General features: G+C 39.0%; 1 protein-coding gene across 4 annotated transcripts; it reads left to right on the top strand.

Moving 5' to 3' along the window:
• The first annotated feature begins 1,138 nt into the window (after positions 1 to 1,138).
• Positions 1,139 to 22,327, top strand: dbndd1 (dysbindin domain containing 1). Of its 4 annotated transcripts, none has more exons than XM_025906680.1 (5): positions 1,139 to 1,358; positions 1,576 to 1,626; positions 7,405 to 7,548; positions 11,516 to 11,653; positions 20,941 to 22,327. In XM_025906680.1, exons 2-5 carry the CDS (start codon positions 1,596 to 1,598, stop codon positions 21,093 to 21,095), a joined length of 468 nt encoding a protein of 155 aa, XP_025762465.1. In that variant the 5' UTR covers positions 1,139 to 1,358; positions 1,576 to 1,595; the 3' UTR covers positions 21,096 to 22,327. The 4 variants fall into 4 exon arrangements, with proteins under 4 accessions (XP_025762465.1, XP_005467182.1, XP_025762462.1 ...); XM_005467125.3 differs by having other exon boundaries at positions 1,139 to 1,374; XM_025906677.1 differs by having other exon boundaries at positions 1,140 to 1,426; positions 1,491 to 1,626.
• The last annotated feature ends 40 nt before the right edge of the window (positions 22,328 to 22,367 follow it).

Genomic DNA, 22,367 nt, shown 5'->3' with positions numbered 1-22,367 from the left:
TTGGAAATAATCAGTGTTAAACTTTTGAAAGGTTTAAAAGTACAAGTTATGAACTATTAGTAAAAGAGAAACAGTGCTGACAATATTAACCTCTTTGTACATTCGGGTTAATTAAGTTGTACACCTTCCATTAAATCAGTTTGTGGCCATTTCTAGGCTGTTATAATAATGTCTTTACGAGCAGAAGAAAGAACTGTAAAAGTGCTAATCATGTGAAATGTGACCCATGATCTAAGAACAGTGAGAAAAACATTTTAAAATAGTTTTATTGATTCCATTAAAGTTCTAACTTCAAATATTTCAAGATCAAATTATTGTGTTACGTGTTTAAATACCAGTGCTCACATTCTCACTTTAGAGAACTGACTGATTATAAAGTTCATATGATAGTTTCTTCTCTTTAAGTGTTCAAGTGTGCTTATGGAATGGATTCAGTACATATCAAGACTCATAAGATGCACATATTAACGAATATGAATTGTTCCCTTCAAATGCACATTAACATAATTAGTTCCCTCAATGTGATGCAGTACATGGGAATAACAGGAAACACAGGGCTGTGTTATCTGGATGATTTTGAGTGGCTGGAGGTGTTATTAATTGGGCAAAGTCAGTCTGAACGTGTTTGCTGTGGTTGTTAAATTTGAATACAGTAATAATATGCCAGAGTCTAGCCTCTAAAGAGAAGCTGTGCTGTGCTTCTCCTCTGTTGTTGATTGCAAAGTCTGGTTTTGTGTGATGTAAACCTGGACGGTAAACCTAACAGATCACCTGAACACATCATATCCTGCCACTAGAGAGCGACATCCACCAGGTTATTTGCCTCAAGAGAAAGAAACACTATTTCCATTTTTGAAAGCATGGGATTCATACTTCTATCAAGTATCACACACAAAATGTATTTCTGCTTTAACTCTGGCCTGCACACTATCTGGCTCAATAAAGTGCCTACAATCCACAAATTGTTGTGTCACATTAATGCATTTGCACACTTCTGCACACTCATTCACACTCGCAGCGTGTCCCCCACTACACTGGTCCATAACCCTCCCTGATACCCCCTTTCTCTTTTTCTGCCTCTCAGTCTGGGCCCACTGCCAACTCAGCCCTCCCTCTCTCTCTCCCTTTCTCTCTCTCTGTCTATTCTGTACATACCCAGCCAAGCCTCACAATGCTGCATTTACTAAACGAAGTGGCTTAGAAATTCACTGCGATGTCGCTGTTCCCAGACCACCCTCCCTGTGCGCTCAGACAGCGCTGATGGCAGAGCGGGGCACGTGGACTGTGCCAGAGGAAAAGGCGATATCACCTGTTTGGGAAATCTAGAACAACAGCGGACAAAAAGGAAGGAGGGACAGGCAGGTGGAAGCTTAGGTCTGCTGTGTCCACCCACCCCATACTCTATTATATACCCACACGAGACACACACACACACACACACACACACACACACACACACACTCTCTCTCTCTCTCTCTCTCTCTCTCTCTCACTCTCTCTCTCTCTCTCTCCTTGCCTCTCCCTTTCTTCCCATTTGTCTCCTCCACTCTCTGATGCTGGTGTGGTGAACCGCAGGACACTCTCCGCTGAGCTGCATGGAGGCACAGGGAGGGGCGGGGAGCCCAGGTAAGAGCCATTTTCTATTTTTGCTCTTCTCAGTGCTTGATGGTTGATCACGGCCGAGTGTCTTTTTTTCCTGTTTTGATTGACTTGTGCTGTGGAAAACCTGCCTGTAGTGTTTCCTCGTACATTCATGATGTGGGCAGTTGGGGACTAAATGCCCGGAGTCCGATCCCTCTGATTAATGCTTGTATCTCACGAGTGAGTAACTCTTCTGCTGTAAAGAGTTAATCACTGAATTAGTGCGTGAGGTTTATATACAGGAGTGACCCTTCTGTTCATTCTCATCACCCCGGCATCCAGCAGTAGGGGGTTCATTGCTTCGCGTTTAATCTATTATTTAACAGTGCAGGTTAATGTAGATGTTCACTGTAGGTCAACCGTGCTGAAGCTGCACTGATTGAAAATTACAGAACAATAGTAGAGGCATATGGCCTTTGTGTAAAGGCCATCCAGAGAAGCCTGCGCTGCGTGGACCCTCTGAGTTGTGCTTCAGTGCCAGTACTGCGTTCACAGGGGTGATGGGATGAAGTCCTAAATCAAGTCTCCTCGTAGGACTAATTAACTTTACTAAATGTGAAACTACAGAATACTTCTCATAATGTATGAAGAGCGATATACAGTGTTGCTCTATAAATTTTAGTATCGCTTTTATAGTGGAACCCTGGAGAAATCGAGGAAAGCTTTACTATTTAGAGCCGTAATATTTTTGCACATAATATATGATAATGTGTCTGTAGCTGTCAGTGTATTTAGTATTGCTCGGTTTTAGTGTGTCCCACAAGTAATTAAAGGTTTTAGAAGTTGGTTTCTCCTTAGTGTCTGATTTTGTGAAAGTCCATGGGCCCTATTTTCATACATTATGTATGTCCTTAATGAATGAACTTTATGAAGTCCTTCTTTCATCATACATATAATAATTTCTGATGATTCTTTGCGGCAACTTTGTTAAAATATTCTTTTAAAATATAAAAATGGTAATTTGATAATATACAGTCAGGTATATAAATATTTGGACAGTGACATAATTTTGTTAATTTTGTCTTTGTACACAACCACAATGGATTTTAAATCAAACAAACATGATGAGACTTTCAGCTTGAAATGAACGGATCTGATTAGGGATTGTTTTTTGTATTGTTTTTTCTATTGGACGTTCATAGTCCCCAATTTTAATAAGCTCAAAAGTAATTGGACAAACTAACATAAAACGTAAGGATTGTTTTTAATAAGTGAAGGAAAATCCTTTGCAGTAATTGACTCCCTGAAGTCTAGAACCAATGTTGCCAGACCCTTACCGCTTATTTGAGGGTCTGTGCTTTCAGGGACTGAAAGACATGCTCTGTTGCATGAATATCTCAGAATATTCTGAATTGAAGAATATCCTATTTCTTTGCCTTGAAAAACTCCTGGGTTGCTTTTGCAGCATGTTTTTGGTTGTTATCCATTTCCACTGTGAAACGCTGTCTGTCAGTGTTGCAGCATTTGTTTTATCTAAGCAGAAAGTATAGCCCTGTACACCTTACAATTCATCCTGCTACTTTGTGCTACTTCAATCAGCAGTAAACACCAGTGGCCCATTCCCATAACTCTACCTCCACCATGTTTGACAGATGATGTGGTATGCTTCTGTTCATGAGGTGTTTCTCTCCTTCTCCATGCTTTCACATTATTCTGGTACAAGTGAGTCTTGGTTTCATCTGTTGATTTCTGACACAACTGAATCTGACCTCTCTGTTCTTAAGTGTAACCAGTGGTTTAAACTTTGTTATAAACCCTGTGTTTGCTTTCATAAAGGCGTCGCTTGATTGTAGACTTTGACAATGATACACCTGCTTCCTCAAGAGCGTCCTTGGCTTGACTAGATGTTGTGAGGGGTTCCTCCTCCCTATATTTTATCTGTTTGTCATGGAATTGCAAACGAACAGGCCTCGCTTGTCCATGAAACTTTTTTTTCAGTCAGTTAATTGCTTTTGAGGCTCTGAATTAAAGCTTAAAATTTACACTTCAATCACTTCTTGATTGGTTGATTTATTATACACTGTGGTGTTTAATAAAGTAAAAGTACGTCACTATAAGAGCATTTTCAGCAGTACTGACTGAAATTGCCTTTTAAATGGGAAATGCCATTTCCTGCTATGGCCTTGATCCCTGTACCAGTGTTTTTATCTCAGCAGTGCATGTTCATGCTATCTGCCAGAGTTACCTGCCCACTACAAATAATGATCATATTTGTCCATTAAGATGTGATTGAATTAGAGTGAACATCATTACTGTGATGTATCACAGAACTGGATCACAAAGCATGACCTTTTGATGGCTTCATGTGGCAAACACAGCAACTGCTGGGAATGAAGGGATATTCTGAATTAAGAAAAGTAACAGTTTATTAAAAAAGGCCCTTGTCTTATCTGTAAGGATTAGAACTAATGTTAAAAGAAACTGCATTAAAAACACTGTAAACCGTGTTAACTGTGTTCTCAATTCAGCCAAATATTCATCATCCTCTGTATACTCACTTCCCTGTGGGAGTAATGTTTATATAAATCTGCCACTGCGGGTGTAGCCTAAAATATAAGTAGAGCATATATGGGATGTAAGACAGAGAGAAATTAGCAAGCACAATGACCTGGTAAGGTCATAGACCATGTTAATTTTTCCTGCCTGTGCAACACAGTCAAACAGCAACTGATTTATTACGCCGAGGCTGTGAATTTGATTCCACTTTTGGCAGTCGTACAGTACACCATCCCACCAACCTCCCTCGCTCTGTTTCTACATCTCCCTCCATCTGTCTGCATGTCTCGGGTTAGCTGATTCACAGACAGTCATGGCTGACAGCTCAAGACAGGGTCAGAGGCATCCTGAAAAAGGGCACATGTATGACTGGCTGTCTTTTAACAGCACTGACTTACATTGTCATTATTTACTCGGGCTTCTTCACAGACATTGTAGCAGTTGGTGGCTAGATCAGACCATCTGTGCAAAGTGCCTAACTGTATATGCAAAGAATACTGTGACTTTCATTAATGACCTTTTCAGCTGTTACTGATTAATATTGCACCTTGGAGACAGTCATTTTCAACTACAATGCTAAATGCAAGCCTATACATACACACACATGTATTTGTTGGTGTCTTATATGTATTGTCTATCTAAAAGGCAACATTTCCTTATGGATGGATGGATGGAAACAAATGTTTGTTGAATAGAAACCAGAGCTGTTTATAGTCAAAATATTGAGCAAACATTTCATTATAACAACAGAGGTAAATGTGTAGTGTTTCAGTTTGTGTGGTTCCTCACTGGGGAAATTAATCAATAGCTGGCAAAAAACACTTTGCTTCTTAGGTTGCAATGAAAATCCATCATGTTCTGCTTTCACCTTGGCTGTAACATATTTTTTCATCTGAAATAAGAAATTCCAAAGTCTGAACATACTGCAAGCAGAAATGGTACAGACCATCTGGTGAGGCCCACCAGGAAGCTGCTGTACTCCCACAGTTGCATCTGTTCTGCATTTTATCATCAAATACAGCCAAAGTTATTGCTACATGTTGCGCCATAAACAAATGACTCTTCTTTTCAGCTTTTTTTCTTACTTTCAAATGTATGGTTAATGTCTCCTTGGCAACATCAGCTGTCACAATCTCACGACGCAGTATGTCGGGGAAGATGATTTTGAACTCAAAGAGGAATTTCAATTTTTAGGTGTTCAAGGTCACAGTGACTTCACAAAACATGTTTTGGGTTACAACGTAAAATAATATATGCACATGCTGTAGTGCACCATTCTGAAGGAAGAGCTTACCCAGATGACAGTAGTAGTGATCGGAAAGTTTACTTATCTGATAAAACTACTGTGTAATTTTAAACTCCCATCCGTGTCTGGAATACTGGTTACGCTCTCTATTCCTCTCACTAAATGTGCAGCTTACCTCATTTAGTCTCCTCACATACTGCATTGTGTTTTCAGCTCCGTCAAACAGGTGAAAATTTAACCTTGATCAAGTTTAACCAATTTAGATTTTATGCATGCTTCTGAGTGTGGAAGAATGCTATTTTAGGTCTCTACTATTTTCAGATTTTGTTAATGGCCTCTGTGAACTATTTTCAATAGATGTTTGAGATGTTTTTGGGGGGTTCAGCAAAGAGCATGACCGGGCTGTTAGAATGAAGTATCTTTTGAAATACTAGAGTGACTATATTGTGAAGCAGAAACGATGAATTAGGGATCTGTACAAAGCCAACACCAATCTCACTAAAAGGAACCACTCGTGCTTTCATTCAAGAGGTTTAACAAAAGTATTGCATTAACTGCAATACTTGAAATGTTGAAATGACAGGTTTATAAGAATATTCGTTTTTAACAACTGGATAAATATTTTTTGCAATCAATGACTACTTGAAGTCTGTAACCCATGGACATCACCAAATGCTGTTTTTCTTTTCTTGAAATGCTGTGTTGGGCTTCTACTGTAGCCATCTTCAGCTGTTCCTTGTTTGTGGATTCTCTGCCTTCAGCCATAGATGCAAATGCCATACTGCCTATAAATACTGCTTCCACTATACTTGGCAGATAATGTGTTATGCTTCAGCTCACGAGCTGTTTCTTTCCTTCTCGATATTCTCCATCATCCTGATATAAGTTAATCACTCCAAGGAATTTTTTCCAGGATTGTGCAGATTCTTTTCTTTTTCTGCAAAATCTCAAATAGACTTCCTGTTCTTGAGTGTCACCAGTGGTTTGCACCATGATGTAAATCCTCTGTGTTTAGATTCATGAAGCAGTCTCTTGAATTCTTGACTTTATTAATTAAACACCTACTTTCCTAGAGTATACTCAACTTTCTTAAATGTTGTGAAGGCGTGAAGGTGGAGATAATTCGATCAATGTGCACTTTAGTGGGCTTTCACTTCTGTGATCTTTCAGGCCTTTTGGTGTTGATGAACTGACCTGTTGAGTCCTTCCTTTTAACAATGTAGCAGATTGTTGATTTGGCCAATCCGTCGACCCAAAAACAATAAACAACCCTAACAAGTGCGAGTAAAACAATTGGAATCAGTCTGATATATTTTATCAGCTTAATTTGTCATGAAATAATAAAGGAACAGATCTCATTAAACTGATTGTCCAGTTCACTCAGTTGTCCAATTACTTTTGAACAGTCAGAAGACTGCGTAAAAGTCACTGATTTCCTAAACAATTAATTATTTTTGTTAAACTCCTTGAATTAAAGCTGAAAAACTGACTTTTATCAAATTATGACTGTTTGGTTTAAATAACACTGTGATGGTAGACAGAGGTGGTGGTATACACACATTTATGCACCTAACTGTATATGACAGACATGTACCATTAAACTGACACTGATGCGTAGGCTGCATAGATGTTGTGAAGAACTTTTTGCATTATATAACCAAAAGACAAGCAGCTGAGATGCTTGAGCATTATAAGGTGACGCAGGTAGTTTGGGATTAATGGCCAGCTGGTGTCTGATTTGGAAAACACATAATAGTGGTTATACAAGGAGGATTATCACTAAACATGGCAAACATGGGAGCAAATACTAAGTTCTTCCAGTTCTGGAAAATTTCTGATTTCTTGTTTCATTTCATTACTCAACATCTTCTCTGCATTATTGTGGTGCCTTAAATTTCATTTGGTTAGCAACAATAAAGCATACCTAATATTTACCTGAGGCTTAAAAATCCTTAGCTTTCCTTTTAATTCTCTCTTTTATGCTCAATCTCTTTTTTGTCTGGGTTTTCATCGGATGACAGAGCCCAATAAGGACATCCAGAAGCTGCTGAAGCCCTCCAGCTCAGGTGACCTGTCCAAGGAGCTGTTTCAGCACCCATTAGCAGAGGAGGAGGGCAGCTTGTCAGGGCACACTGCTAGCCTGCTGCACATCACCGAGAAGAGACGTGAGTACAAGTGATAGTATAAAGAGTGGGTTATTTTAGCAATATGAAATAGTGATGAATATTCATTGGCAGTAAAGAGGTGTTACAGGCTAATTATAAATGGGAAAAGCTTTGCGCAAGATACCTGATCAATAGTCTCTAATGAAGAAAATAAGTAATGACGGAAAAGGATATTCTTCTGTGAAAATGAGTTTTATCAGTGCCGATCACAGATTGATATAACATACTAACATATCTGTGGAGCTCTAATACATACTTCACACATGTAATTATGGATTACACAAGCATTCTTTAGTCAAGTCCAGGTATATGGATCCCTTTGGATTTACTACTGCCTGTTTTACGTATTCCGGTCCAACATTCTCAAAGCACCACAGCCTCGACTGAACAGACCCATTGTGCATCAGTCTCATACAGAGGCTTCCCTTTAAGTGCCAGACTCCCAAGGCACAAAAGCACAGAGAGGAATACAGGAGCTACATGGATGACAAGGCAGCCTTTTTCTCCTTCACAAACTGAACTCTTTTTCAAGGAGACGGCTCATCCACAGGCCAATTTCTGTGTCTCTCCGATTGAACGTGACCCACGACATAATCGTGCTACCTGGCAGCTCAGCTTAATAGTCTATGGCAAGAGAGTCTATGGAGAGAGAGTGAAACCAAGACTGGTGGTTTGAAATATCTCCAAAACATTTAGAGTCTGATTTGAACGAGATTACCCTTCTGATCAGTGAGAGTCATTCATTAACGCGAAAGTGCTAAAGAACACAACGTCATCCAAAAATGGCACAGAAACAAATAATCTCCTAGAGCTGCAGTTTGCTCCTGAGTCATCTGCAAGGCTTATTTTTAGGCTCAGCCTCAAAAAATCAAACATCTTAATATCCCAGAAAAGATCATTTGGTTTGCAGGAACTAAGGCGGTAAGAAGAAGAAAAAACCTGCAGTACGGATGCATCCACAAATAAATACAAGACCAAAGAAAGCTGCACTGTAAACCAATTGCACTCTGATTGCATGGATGGAAAGAAATAAAAAAATTTATGGCAACCGCCCATACTATCAGTTTCTTTAATAGGAGAAAGTGGGCAAGATCAAAGGAATTTTAATTAAGGATTTTAATTCAGCTTGTGTCCTTCAAATGAAAACATCCTGTAAGGAAAAGATATTTAGATAAATGTAAGCAAATGTTGGTTTACTCTGGTTGTGTGGGCTGTTGCAGAGGCCGGCGTCGATGAGCTGTTGTAGCTCTTTTTCCAGCGTGTTTTAATTTGGATTTCATCCCCTAGTGAAACACTCTTCTTGCTATGTGTGTAGAAATTACACCTTATTTATTGATTAACAAGCAATCCAACAGAAAATAAGTAAACAACATTAGGCCATGTTTATCAATAACATTCAGATCAGTTAAAAAGAATGCATTATATACATGATAGAAATTTTTTGACACTCTTTGTTTAATATATACATCTCAATAGCTTAGCCTGGTGTCAGTCTTATTCACTCCATTAGTCTCAGTCATTATTACAATCTGCTCAGGCTGAACTGATGACCTCAGAGCCCTGAGAGGCGAGGAAAGAAAGGGGATTATACAGATCCAAGATGCAAGGCGCATCCATTCCACTCTCTGATCCCTTCTCCCAAATGTGAAACCCTCCCTCTCATCCATTCTCCCTATTTTTGCTCTTCCATTTGAACCTATCTCTACATTTATACTTCTACAGAGAAGAAAGAAAAAGGAAAAAGGACTGAATAGTCATGTTGTCTTGAAGTAAATGAGAATTTTAAATGAGAATTTCTATTGAAATCAGGGGACTTTTTGTTTTGCACACATGGACTGCAAGCATGTGATGAAAAAACATAGTATTAGTGAAGAAGGAGACAAAATGAATGAATGTGAATGTGCGGGCCACCGGCCAAGAAATGGTCGTCTCTTACATCTGCTGTACGCACAGGAGTCTTTGCTTTTTATCCTCCCCCTCTCCCCACTGACTTCTCAGAGTGCCACTGATTGGCTTTTGAACTGGAGGCAGTTGTTTCAGCGTGTCTGTCTGGGACTGAAAACCGACTGATCAATTATTCAAGGAGAAAGGGTGTGGAAAAGGGAAAAAGAAGAGATGGGGGAGAGGCGGTTAAAAGCAAGCGCAATAGAAAGGGAATAACTCTTATCAGCTGAAAATAATGACAGAAATTACAAGGAAGTATTGTGTTGTTTCACATACTGCCTCATTTCCCCCTCTTGTCTCTTTCTTCTCCATACCGGTTTTATTATTTTACATTTAGCTCCTTACCTAACGCTCCCTCTTCTCCCATCGCCCTGCCTCTCCCTCATCTTTCTTCATCTCCTCCCCCACAGTTTTCTTCATGTTTCACTGCCTCTAGTTTTTTACCTCCCAAAATGCAGTTAAAAATACTGATAACAGTAGCAAGCACCTTTCTGCCTGCAGAAAACATAATATATATTCAGAAACAAGAATCAACCTAAAGAGATGAAAAAAAAAAGAACTTTTATGAGATTTTTTTTTTAACAGTTATTGTATGTTTTAGTGCTTATTTAAAACCAATCCAGACAGCAGAAATAGAAACATTCAAGCTTTGGATGTGAAGTTCTGAGAGCTGTCTGCTGAGTCTTTCTGTGGCTGCTTTAATTATATGTACTGTGGTGGTTAATGGAGTGGTAATGGAAGCTGGGTAGCTGAATCCTTTAAAAGAAGTGTTGTGTCTTAATATATTTCAAATGGCTACTATATTCAGTTACTTATATTTATATTCTCTCTTTGTCACAGCTTCCTTATGTTTCATTCCTCTTGGGATTTCTGCTGAGTGTTTCTCTTATATCTTAAAAATGGCAGGGCTACTTCCCTGGCATAATAAATAGTCTTTTAAAAATCAATATGTGCTCTATCAGGACCATGATGAATTAAATGAAATATAGAAGCAGACAAAGAGCAGCGGGAGGAGAGTGGGCTCTGCTTCTTCAGCTGCTTCAGCCTGAGACAGTGCCTTAAACTGCCTGGAAAACGGGATGCAAACAGCACGGGATAATAACAGCTTTCAACCTGTCATGGAGCCCATCGTTTCTTTACAAAGTCACAACCAGCCAATGATGTGCTTTAGTCAGACTTTGCATGTAAGGCTAGCACCCACTGATTGATAAGGAAATGCAAGCACACGTCTGTCTGCCTCACCTCAGACATCTTTCTCACCATACTGTTAGATTAGTCCTGCTCAATTACATCTAATTGTTTCCTAACTTGGGAAATGCTGAGACAAGCAGATGTTCTCTTGGTGCACTTTATGCAAATATTATTTAGGTCTTTGAATAAATTTGACTTTGCATACATTACATTAAAATCTCACCTTTGGAGGCACTTTGACTGGAAAGCTGAGTCAGGCGTTTGGATGCAGACCACACGTTAATCTCACCCTGTTCTGTGCAGCAGCGGAGGAAATGGCCTGCTGAAGAATCACAAGCTTGTGGAGAAAAGAACAGGTGCAACACACCCAAGAGAAAAAAATGAAGATTGCAGTGCACTGAAGAACTGGCTGTTTTCATCTCTACAGAGCTCTTATTTCATTTCTTCAGTAAGCGCCTGAGTCAACACACGGGCGTCATACCGAGAGAGGAATTCACTGAATGAAGCATCAAAATCAGACACAGATTTAGGAAATGTACAGTATGTGAAATGCTTCTGTAATAGAGAGCACTGTACAAGTTGTACAGATTAAAGTGGAGACAGGAGCAGAAAAGAAATTGATTTTACAGTAGCACTGCAAGAGCCAGGTATCGATCTGATTATCAGTACAATAGATTCAAGAGCTTCTTACTTGAGCTGTTGAAATATATGCAGTTTATCTCCTACTTCTTTGAAAGAGACACTTTTTTCTGCACTGTCAGCAAAAATGAGTGATTGTAATCTCCCATCTTCCCTCCAGACTAAAAGGACTCTTTTTTCCTCTGCTTCATAGAACCGTTGAGCAGTGTCTCTTCTTTAGAGGTGCACTTTGACCTCTTGGATCTCACTGAACTTACCGATATGTCTGACCAGGAGCTAGCTGAAGTTTTTGCTGACTCTGATGAGGAAAACCACAATGAGTCCCCAGCAGGTAACGATTTCTAAGATTATATATATATGTATATGTTGTAATAAACACTGATCATTAAAACATGAAGGTAAAGAGAACCAGGATGATTACAGGAGTGTACAAAAGTCTTGAGTCACCCCTCATTTATTTATATTTTGCCTTTGATGAAACAGACTTTATTGTAATTCTATTAAGTTTTCTTGAGCAATAGTTGTGGAGGCTTTCTCAAGGTCTCTCAATTTATTTATTTTATTTATTTATTTTTTTGTTGCTTTTTCACTAATTTTCAGAACATTCGTTGTACCTGACCATTTTCAGAGGAATGTTTTGGGTGTGTTTTTTTTACCATCCACTTAATGCTGATCTATGAATCATTCAAACATAAAACAAAAACACACAAAGCTTAAGAAATGAACCAGTGTTGTGTCTGACTTGTTTCTTTAGTTGAATCTATGACAAATACCAAAGATAATGCAGTTTAACAGGCATAAAATGGTATTATTGCACCAACAAGGTGATTTGGCATATCTCAACACGACGTGTGGTGTGTCCTTTCAAAATTTTTAGGGAATTAGACAAGTGGAGGACAAAAGAAGAAGTGGCAGGCCTAAAGAAACTATTTAAGGCAGATGAACAGTATTTGAAAGTTGTGTCTTTAAGAAACATGGGGGGAAATCCAGCAAAGACTTGACACAGGACCTGAGAGATACATATGGTACTACAGCTGATCCATCTACTATTCAATGAAGCCTTTCCAGAAATGCTCTCAGCGGAATGGTAAAAACCAAAATCCATTCTTTAGGAAGGGAAACAGGGAGAAAGGTATGAGGTATGCCACATTATACAAGAACTGGACTGGAAATCCAGGTCTGATGGAGTGAGGAATCCAGATATGAAATTGTTATCAATATGTCTGAAGCAGTCAAACGAGAGGTCCAACAGTGAGTGTCTACAGCCACCTGTATAACACGGTGGAGGCGCTCACATTGTTTGGGGCTGCATTTCCACCAGTGGTTAAAAGAACCATCAAATTTTACAGATGATATATTCAAGATCATCTGTAAAGGATCTGAGTGGCAGCAGTTTCATATTTCAGCATGACATTGATCCCAAAGAGAAATTACAAGAAACCTTACCTAGGAGTGTTCAGGCTGTGTTGAAGAGTAAAGATAGTCATGTTAAATCTTGACTTCAAGTGTGTTGGAATTGTACAAATGTTGTTTTGCCTCATAGACTCTGCACTTCCCATTCCCCTGAAATGAGGGTTGGCTCAAGACTTTTGCATCATATGTTATATTTCCTCAAGGTTTGCTGAGACAACGGCACATACAAAAACTGATTATCCTCATTCTGCAACCTCCTTGAGATATCTTGTACTCCATGCACAAATTTTTAATTTATGCACAGCGCAACACTTTTTTGCAACTCTTTTTCCCTGTAGCTTGATTGTCGAGGGAAGCATTTCCCAGATTAGTGACTGTGGGTGTAAAAAGTAAAGAAGCAATCATTTTGTGGGGGTGGAAGGGTGTGCGTAAGAGAGACAGAATGTGTACTTGTGTTACTCATTTTGTGGGGACATGCGTCTGTTTACGCAGTAACATTGTTGATCTGACATCAACAAGCTCCAACAAAATCAGTTCTTCACTGTTACTATTGTAAGACCTGATTTGAGGTTAGAGTAAGATTAGGTCAAGGCGAGCAGTAAACAGGCCTTTGTCTCCAGGAACTGAATGTGAGTCAATGTAAAGTCCTCTGAAGTAATGGAAACATGACCGTGTGTGTGCAAGAGACAGATTCAAATCATTATGGCTCAGCAGGGTCCTAAAACAGCCTGCTGAGCTGTAACGATTTGAAATATCATGTGACTCCTTCACAGACTCATTAAAAACATATTTCACAGTGTCACAGTGGTTAAGTAAAAGGGGCAGTTTAACTTGGTTAATTTCCATTTTTACGTCGCCTAACTGTGAGAGGAAAGAATTTCATATTAACTATAGTGATTAAAACAAATATGAATTCTTTTATTCTGACAAGTGAAAGGAAAAGATGACTTGGAGGGCTGGAGCTGCATCACTTCAACCCTGCAAATACACCACATGGGGTTTGTGCGTATTAAAGAGGTGAGACAGTTCGCTGTCACAGCAGCAGGTGCAGAAAAGCTGTTGTGCAAAAAAACAAACAAAAAAACCACCACTGGTAGCAGCGTGCTGCACATGGACAGTCAACTTTGTCCTCTGAGCTTCTCGACATGCACAATGGGTTTTTGTCAGCTTAAGATTTTAAAGTGTGGTATAAACATTAGCAGTCTGTGTTTGCTTCATGGACAGTGGGCCGTTCATTCTGTGTTTGTCCAAGACTACCTAAAAGAAGGCTGAACACATATTAGCATAAAGTGCTGACCCTGTTTGAATCCACTGTAACACAGCAGTGCTGGTGATGATATGACATGTACACTCTTATGGGCACCTGCAGTAACAGCATTAACCTGTTTCATTTTTCTTTTCTGTTTATTGCTACTGTTCCATATCATGACACAGTGTGTTAAGTGTGAGTTATAGCCCCAGTGGGATCTGTGCTATATACTGCTGCCTCCAGCTCTGTAGTCATTTATTTAAATTTGAGATACAGTGCTTACTGCAGGGACATCTTATGTCCAAAAATAGACGTTTTCCTTTGTTTCTAGTAAATCCACTCTGTTGTATGTGCTGTATGTAATGGTATGGTGATAACTGTATTGTCATGGTTCATGTTACTGTAGCAACTCAGCTAGATGGAAAAATACCACAGATTTTCTTAAAGGGACAGTCAGTAATTTTTTTAGCCTATTTAATAGAAAAAAAAGAGGATACTGTAATAATAAATATGCATAGAATATTGTGTAATTGCATCATCCAAAAAAACTGATGCACCATCTTAAACTTATACTTAATCTATTAAAAATACATAGGATTGGGTTTGCAGTTTGTTGAAATTGCCATGTTTGAATACAGTGGCCAGGAAGGAGATCTCCCAGTGGAGTTTAATGTATGTGGCTAGAGGCCGGCCACATACGTAGTACAACAAAGCCAGAGAAGAGAAGCCACAGATGTTGGTGCGCTGTGGAAGAACATTTAATGCCTTCAGCACCTTTGAGACTCAAGATGTGAAGGATCAAAGCTGTGTTTTATTCTTAAAGAAGGGGTCCATACTGAGAAGGAGTGAGCTTTTTACCAGCTTCTTGATAAAATGTTGTTCTCTTTCTTCCCACCTCAAGCTTTTTCTCCTGAACTGTAGTCAAGGCTCTAACACATGAAAATGTCCATAAATTTATTTTGGATTTATTTATTCTTGATGTTGTTGCAATTACTAATTGGCAGCAGGTTACACATGTGACCTTCCCTTCTTGGGACAAGAGCTGACTAAACAATAATAACAGTTGGTTATAAGCTAACATTAAGCTAGGTAAAATAAGCTACAAGTGGCTTAAAAATCACACTTTTCCTATGATAAACAGTTTGATTACAGTACATCTCATGAGAGTTTATTTACTAAGCATCAGAGTCCAACAATGCTACATCCAGTTCAAAGACAGTTTCACTAATGCCAGCAAACAGTAGCTAACACACGCTAACGGTTGATAACAGTAGCAAAAACAGCACCTCTTAGTTTAACATATCCTCAACAATTCAACTCAGTCATTGATCAGAAGTGAGCATATCAGACTCCTTTCACATGGTTTTACAGCATCTTCCAGAACAAATAAAGGTGGACACTTCTCAGCTACATTGACAGCTGAGGTAAACAGCAGCCTTCCACACTTGGGGAAATCTCCAGGACACATCTGGATCCGGTCCAAACAGTACTAGAAAACCACCAGTCAGCCACAGCCGTTATAGGGCAAAATCTAACTTTAATGTTTTTGATTGAGGATGAAGCAGGTTCGAGGCTCTATACCAGGGGTCCCCAATCTCAGTCCACGAGGGCCGGTGTCCCTGCAGGTTTTAGATGTGTCCTTGATCCATCACAGCTGATTTGAATGGATAAATTACCTTCTCAACATGTCTTGAAGTTCTCCAGAAGCCTGGTAATGAACTAATCATGTGATTCAGGTGTGTTGACCCAGGGTGAGATCTAAAACCTGCAGGGACACCGGCCCTCGTGGACTGAGATTGGGGACCCCTGCTCTATACTGAAGCACATTATTATCATCTTATTTTTTGCACCCAGTTGTTACAGATCTTTATTGTTTGTTTGGAGTTTTTGTTTAAGTCTAATAATCACTTTCATTTAGTACTGTTGTACAGCTAGCGATGGTATCAGTTGTTTTCTGTTTGCTGCTGAAAACGGCACAATAGTAAGTTGCGTGTCTGCTTGGACAGCAAAACAGTGACCTCAAATAAACTAGGAAGCTTCAAAGAGCTGAGCATGGCCGCAGATTGAGATGATAATCCAGTGGGTTTATGCAAACACCCCTTTTGCATTGTCACTTTGTTTTCATGTTGCCACTTGATACATTGTCCTTATAAATCTGTCGATTATAGTACTCTAGCACAACTGAAAAAGTATGACAGGGCCAAATTGTGTCTACACACTTTTGATTTTAATATCTTAAGTATCTGGAGAGTTAGTGGAGTAGAATTAGAGAAAATATCCGCGTGTGGTTATCCACTAGTATTTTAATGTTTACACATAAAATGGTTGTGCACTTCTTTAAAATCAGCTAAAAGGACTTATAAAACTGTTCAAATTCATGGACTCAAAGCAAATGGGTAGCTACATAAAACGAACAGATCCATGTGGCTTGAAGTATATAAAATAACCTTGTATAATCTTTATAATCTCTGATAGTTCCACAAAGTTCACAGCATTTAAAATTTTTCAGGTAAAATTTAAATGATAGTAAATTTACATGTGTATCACATTTGATCAGCCTTTTAGCTGTCCTTTTCAGAACTATCCAGCGAAGTTTCCTCTTGTTAGTAAAAGGCCACAGCTGCTTGCAGGATGAAAGTGCGACTGCAGGAGAAGGAGCAGCCAAGCAACTTCTCAGCTGTTGCTCATTACGATTGTGTCATGGCATCTAAAAATGACTTCCTTTTTCTAATTGCTTTTCCTTGACCTTGATGGAAGATTGTATGTCATCAGGGAAAGATGTGAAGGAGAATTTAACCCCACTCATGCTAGACTCCTTATCAGCATAACAACGGGTGTCTACCATGTCAAAACTACCACTTCCAGAAGACAGAGTACACAAAAATGTGAATCTAAATTCGCCCCAGCGCCCTCTGATACTTGTTTCATACAAGTCATATAAATGAGAACCTTTGGTAAAAAAAATCACTTCATTTGACAGGTTGGAATTTTAACCTTTAAGATCACCGCTTCATTGTTTAGACTTTCAGTCTCTGAAGGAAAATTTCCTCCATCCATCATTTATCCAATTGTAGCCTATCCCAGTCAAATTTTACTAGTTGGTAATCCCAAAGGCTAGCAATACCAACAACAGACATTAGTAAAGGAACCACAGCCATAGAACATACTTTGATCAATTAATATATCTCATAATCAGCAGTTTGATGTTCATAGTTCACCTTTTAATAGGTTTTACCAGGTCTAACAGCCTCTTGTTGAAGGTTCAAAACATATCAGCAAGTCAGTTTTATTGGTCATGTTCATGAACCATCTGGTGCGTTGCTATGAATTGTGGGATGGAATACCTCCTTTCCTTTCACAAAGGATGGTCTATTGTGTCCTATACTGGGTGAGGTAATAAAGGAAGCATTAAAGCACCTTAGTATTTAGAGAATCCAACCAGCTGTTATTATGGCTGCCACTCAGCATCCTGCTGTTAATGATACAAACCCTTAGGAATCCCAGCAATGATTAAATGTTAGCACACAATAGATGATTTTTAAAACTAATCATCTCATTCACTTGTGCCTTTTTAGTTGTATAATCATCATGAATAAAAATAGCTCAGCTGTCTGAGAATGTAGCCACTACTTGTCTGAAGATTTTAACCTTTTCAAAATAAACTGTTTCATTCTGTGCAGTGTTTCTTCCAAAAAAAAAACCCCCTTAGCTTGTAACAAGTTTTTTTTTTAATCTTTCACACCAGAGACAATCCTCCTCTCTTATGTGCTTTAGATTTTTTTCATCTGTAGTCCCATTGTCTGCCTCTCTCCATGTCTGCTTCAGTTTTGTTCAGTTTCAGGCTTGCATTGTATAATTTCACATTTTTGGACCAAATACAGAGTGGTTTGGCTACCAAGATTTTCTGAAAAAATCAGAAATGTTTTCTGTATGAAAAGGTGTCAGAAGAAATTGTGTCCAGCTCAGCAGATAGGGCAGTGCACCAAGCTGCTATTCGTGTGAGCTTGTATGAAAACTCAACACAGAAAGATGAGCTGAAATGTTAAAATGGGACCAGCTAAGGTAATAGAATAGGGTCCACTGCATACAGCATGTATACAAGACATTATGTTTACCACTATAAAGTTTTATAGGAATAACTTTATTAAATGATTCAAAGATATGTATTTAAACAACATGACATAATGAAATAGAACAATGGCAGGACTCATCCAGTTTGAGGAACAGTGTCTTTGTTTGTGGATTCCCTAAAAACGTCTTCATTATTCAACCATGTAGTTTTATGCAAATTATAATTTTATAAATGCTGAACAATCCTGCTGAAAGCATTCAGTTACATATCGCAAAGCAAAACACACTAAAGGCTGTGAGACTGAGCAAACAAGGACGCAGTTTGCCCCATAAAGCCATTGGTGACCTCAGATTGCGACTTAGATTTAATTATTTTCTGGTGAAGTTTGCATTGCAAATGTGGGTCAGGTAGCACTGAGCTATGCTGCCTGAGCATAAGCCTCCATGGGAAACTGCTGAGTGCATGTAGGACCTTAGGAAGCGGTTAAAGGAAGCAGAATAGAGGAGAGGAGCAAAAGATGGGTGACCGAGTTCAAGCTAAATGTAGGTTCTTGAATAATTCACTTCCCCCTGCTGGAAACAAGGCCTGGTCCTTCAAAAGGCATTTAAACACTTATCATGTTCTGTGTAACTCCTCTTTCATATGACTATTGTATGTCTGCAGCATGTTTGTTTTCTTCTCTCTGCTGTCTTCTTTGTATTTTTACCTTTTCAAAATTCAAAAGCTGCTCTCTTTCACTTCAATCTATCGTTTTTTTTAAAGCATTCAGTTTGAATGTTGCCAAACACGATCAGCTGACCAGCTTCATAGCTACAGTTACTGTTTCATCAAGCGTCACGTTCTAGAGCAGCTCCAGAGACAATGAACAAAAGCCTGATGTCCAGTAGGTTTGCTCTTTGTTCTTCTTTCAATTGAGCTTGATGAAGCATAAAGTTTACCCATATCTCTGGAAAACAACCACAGGCATAGCTGTGGCCTCCCATCATTCTTTTACTGCACATTAAATCATTAAACATTGTGTCTATTTGTATTATTTTTGTTGCATATTATGGTATTGAAAGCTGTGGGTTAATTATTTTGTGGAATGGAAGTTAGGGATAATGACATTGACAGATCCTTTGTAGATAATGTGAGTGATAATAAGACCCCACCCCCCACCCACCAAGAGGGCCCCAGGATATGTTCATGTGCTGCAGTGCAGACGATCCCAATTATGCAAGCCACACCCAGATCAATCATGTCAAAGGAGGCGTTTCCACTCTGCTCTCAAAGACACAAAATTTGCAGTAAGTCACAGGTTGAGATGTGAAACGTATTACCTGTAAATCCACACAGTGCAATGGCAGCTTGCTGTCTGTTGTAAATCAATGATAATTTTTATTTTACAAACCATTTTTTAAACCACTTTTCATAGATTCACAGTAAACACCGTCTTTAATTTGCATGGTCAGATTCCAGTGAGCTGAACTCACTGTCTAAAGGGTTGCCATGTGCTTTTAATGACTTAGCAGATTATTATCTTTGATAAATTCTTGCCCTAGTTCCCAAACTCTGTTGGGCTGTGCTGGAATTAGAAAGCAGAGGATTAACCCTTTGAAGCCAAATGTATCAAATGTATCATATTTGATACATATGATACATTTGGTATATGAGTTTTTGATATATGAGTTTTTGAAACTTTTACATTATCGGTGTGATTTTCCACCTGATGCATGATACAATTTAAAGGAATAAATTGAAAAAAAAAATAGCAAATATGATACAAATTTAAAATTGGATTTTTTTTTGTTTCGGTTCACTAAATACAATTCAGCCTTTAAGGGCTTTAAAAAAACAACCATTTTCTCAAACTGTACAATTTTAGTGTTTTGCTGCAGCTGCCTTCTTGGTACCTTCACACATGCAGGAGAATTTTGTGTTTAAGAAGCGTTGTTCTGCATTATTCGCTGTATAGCTTTCAGCTCTTTCTTGAATTCATCTTCATCAGCTTCTTCTGAGCAAAACACAAAGGAATGCAGATCAGATCTACTGTGCATGTATTACACAGTTACATATTTATATACCAGACGTATTGCAGACAAACATTTCTAGAACTACTTGAACACAACAAACAATCATCAGCTGCTTGTCAGCAGAACTCTTCCCAGTGCTCAGAAGGTTGCTGTCCCTCTAATTAAAACCCAGTGGAGACGCCATCAATCATGTCAGATCAATATGAAATGAAATCAAAGATGGCCAGTTTTCAGCTTTTTGTCACTTTAACAGTCTCCCATGTTGCTTTGTTATCTTCCTAGCAGGGGCAACATCGCCACCAAGTGGTGCGAAATGGAAACATCTTTCTATGGCTAATACTGAAAGACAACTAACTTGATATAAAGGGGACGAGTTGCAGCAGTAATAGAATTTATTGATTGATTAGTTTATTCAAAAGTGAAACAATTTTTGAAACGAGCAATACTCCAAATTGATTGGATTACAGAAAATGCTAAAACAGGGAAAACAGTATAACAACCCTGACAGGTCCAGTTATTGTTTTCACAATAGTCTTGAATGAACAAAAAACTTGACAACTTATACGCTGCTGGTATGCGCAGCCTGCTTGTACAAGCATGGATTAAAGGATTTTATGGCTGAGAGGAAAAGCAAGCAGCAGCTGTATCCTGCAAGGTTCCTGTTGCTTCTGTAGTGTTGAGTTTCTAAGATCCTTTGAGCAGGTGTAAAGCTATCTATGCAAATGCTCGTCAACATGAAGACTTGCATTTTTAAGCTCACACATGACAGATATGTTGGCTTCCATATGATGCAAAACATCGCATCTGTATTTTTTATCTGCAAAGACTTTGCATTCGTCTTCATAATAGGCTGATGTCTGTTTAATTCTCAGGTTCCCACCACCCTGTGCTTCCCAGAGGTGGGTACATGCGCTCGCCCTCATGGACACGATGCAGCAAAGTTGAGCCTCCACGAGAGAGAAAGCACCACAGTGACTCAGACACCGCAGAGCCCTTAATGAAGCTGGAAAGGCCAAAGCAACCATGATCTCTGACATAAACCAACCAGCCTGCAGCGAGGAAATCAAAACCCAGAGCCAGACATACAGCCAGAGCGGTCACACAAAGCAGACCAAGATGCCTCGTTCTGCCACCGTGCTCTCACATAATCTTACATGGTGCTGGCGAGTTCAGGCTGAACTCTGGACACTGTGCGCTCTACTCTAACTAAAGATGCTGAGATGTGCAATGTGCACACTTTCTTCTCTCCCCGTCCCATTCTCTCCCACACTCACAAAAACACACGCAATCATTGTGTTGCTCAAGCAAAAGGTTCTTAGTGCACTTTGAGCTGCCAGATTTTAATCTTTGTTTATTGGTTGACAGACAGGGTATTAGGTCAGCAGAATAATAGCACTTTTATCTGTGCAACCTCTCAGCATGGGCTTGCACAGTGAGATTGATCCAGACATAACCACAGCGCGAGGTTAGACTTTTCACGTGAAGCTCAGATGACAGTGAGCTTCACTCTCAATTACAGTGTCACAAGATAAATCATAAATCAGACTCTTTTTTTTTTTCTAAATGAAACATCACATCAATTTCTTATTGAGGCTTATTCTGTAACACCTCGAAGTGAGATAAGTGAAGCAGGGGATGTTGGTTTCTGCGAGGCTCGGCTCTATCCATCACCTTTTCTCAATCGTAATGAAGAATGTGTGCTGTTGTTTTAATTGCCTAAATAAAAATAATGCACTTCTTCACTGAACTGTATATACAGTGCCCTGCAGAATTATTGGCATTTGGTGCAGATGATTCACAAAGATAAACAGACCAAGTAGCAGCTATATGCAATATACTTTTCCATAGCAAACTTTGTTTTTCAAAATTTGCTAACTTTATCCTTATGAAAACACTACTTGCCACAACTGCTGCTACTAGCATAAAGCAATCCAAAGTTAGTAAAAAGAAGTTACACTGAAACAATATGGGGGAAAACCTAAAGCAGTTAAAAGGTCAAATCTCACTAGGCAGATTCACCTCGATGTCAAAAACAAAAAGTGCCAACAATTTTATAACTCAAACCTACCAAAAGCTGAATTTAACTCCTGATGCAATAGTTATTATTTTCATTAAAGGGAATAGCTGATTACTTGATTTATTTGTCGCATATTCAGCTTGTCTATACCAAGAGTGCCAATAATTCTGAATGCTGTGACACAATGGATTCAAAGTGACACTGGGATGGTAGAAGAAAAAAATAAAATGAAAACAGTGTGAGTTATTGTGTGACTTCTGCTGTTACTAGTGTGGAGGAAAC

This window comes from Oreochromis niloticus, linkage group LG1 (genome assembly GCF_001858045.2).
Source record: "Oreochromis niloticus isolate F11D_XX linkage group LG1, O_niloticus_UMD_NMBU, whole genome shotgun sequence".
Lineage (NCBI taxonomy): Eukaryota > Metazoa > Chordata > Actinopteri > Cichliformes > Cichlidae > Oreochromis > Oreochromis niloticus.
Note: the sequence above shows the minus strand (reverse complement) of the source record. Positions and strands in the feature narration are given on the sequence as shown.

Excerpts from the sequence above, each read along its gene's own strand:
- dbndd1 (XM_025906680.1), top strand. The coding sequence starts at position 1,596 with ATGGAGGCACAGGGAGGGGCGGGGAGCCCAG. Across the intron at positions 1,627-7,404 it reads GGGAGGGGCGGGGAGCCCAG|AGCCCAATAAGGACATCCAG; the intron begins GTAAGAGCCATT and ends ATCGGATGACAG. Across the intron at positions 11,654-20,940 it reads CCACAATGAGTCCCCAGCAG|GTTCCCACCACCCTGTGCTT; the intron begins GTAACGATTTCT and ends TTTAATTCTCAG.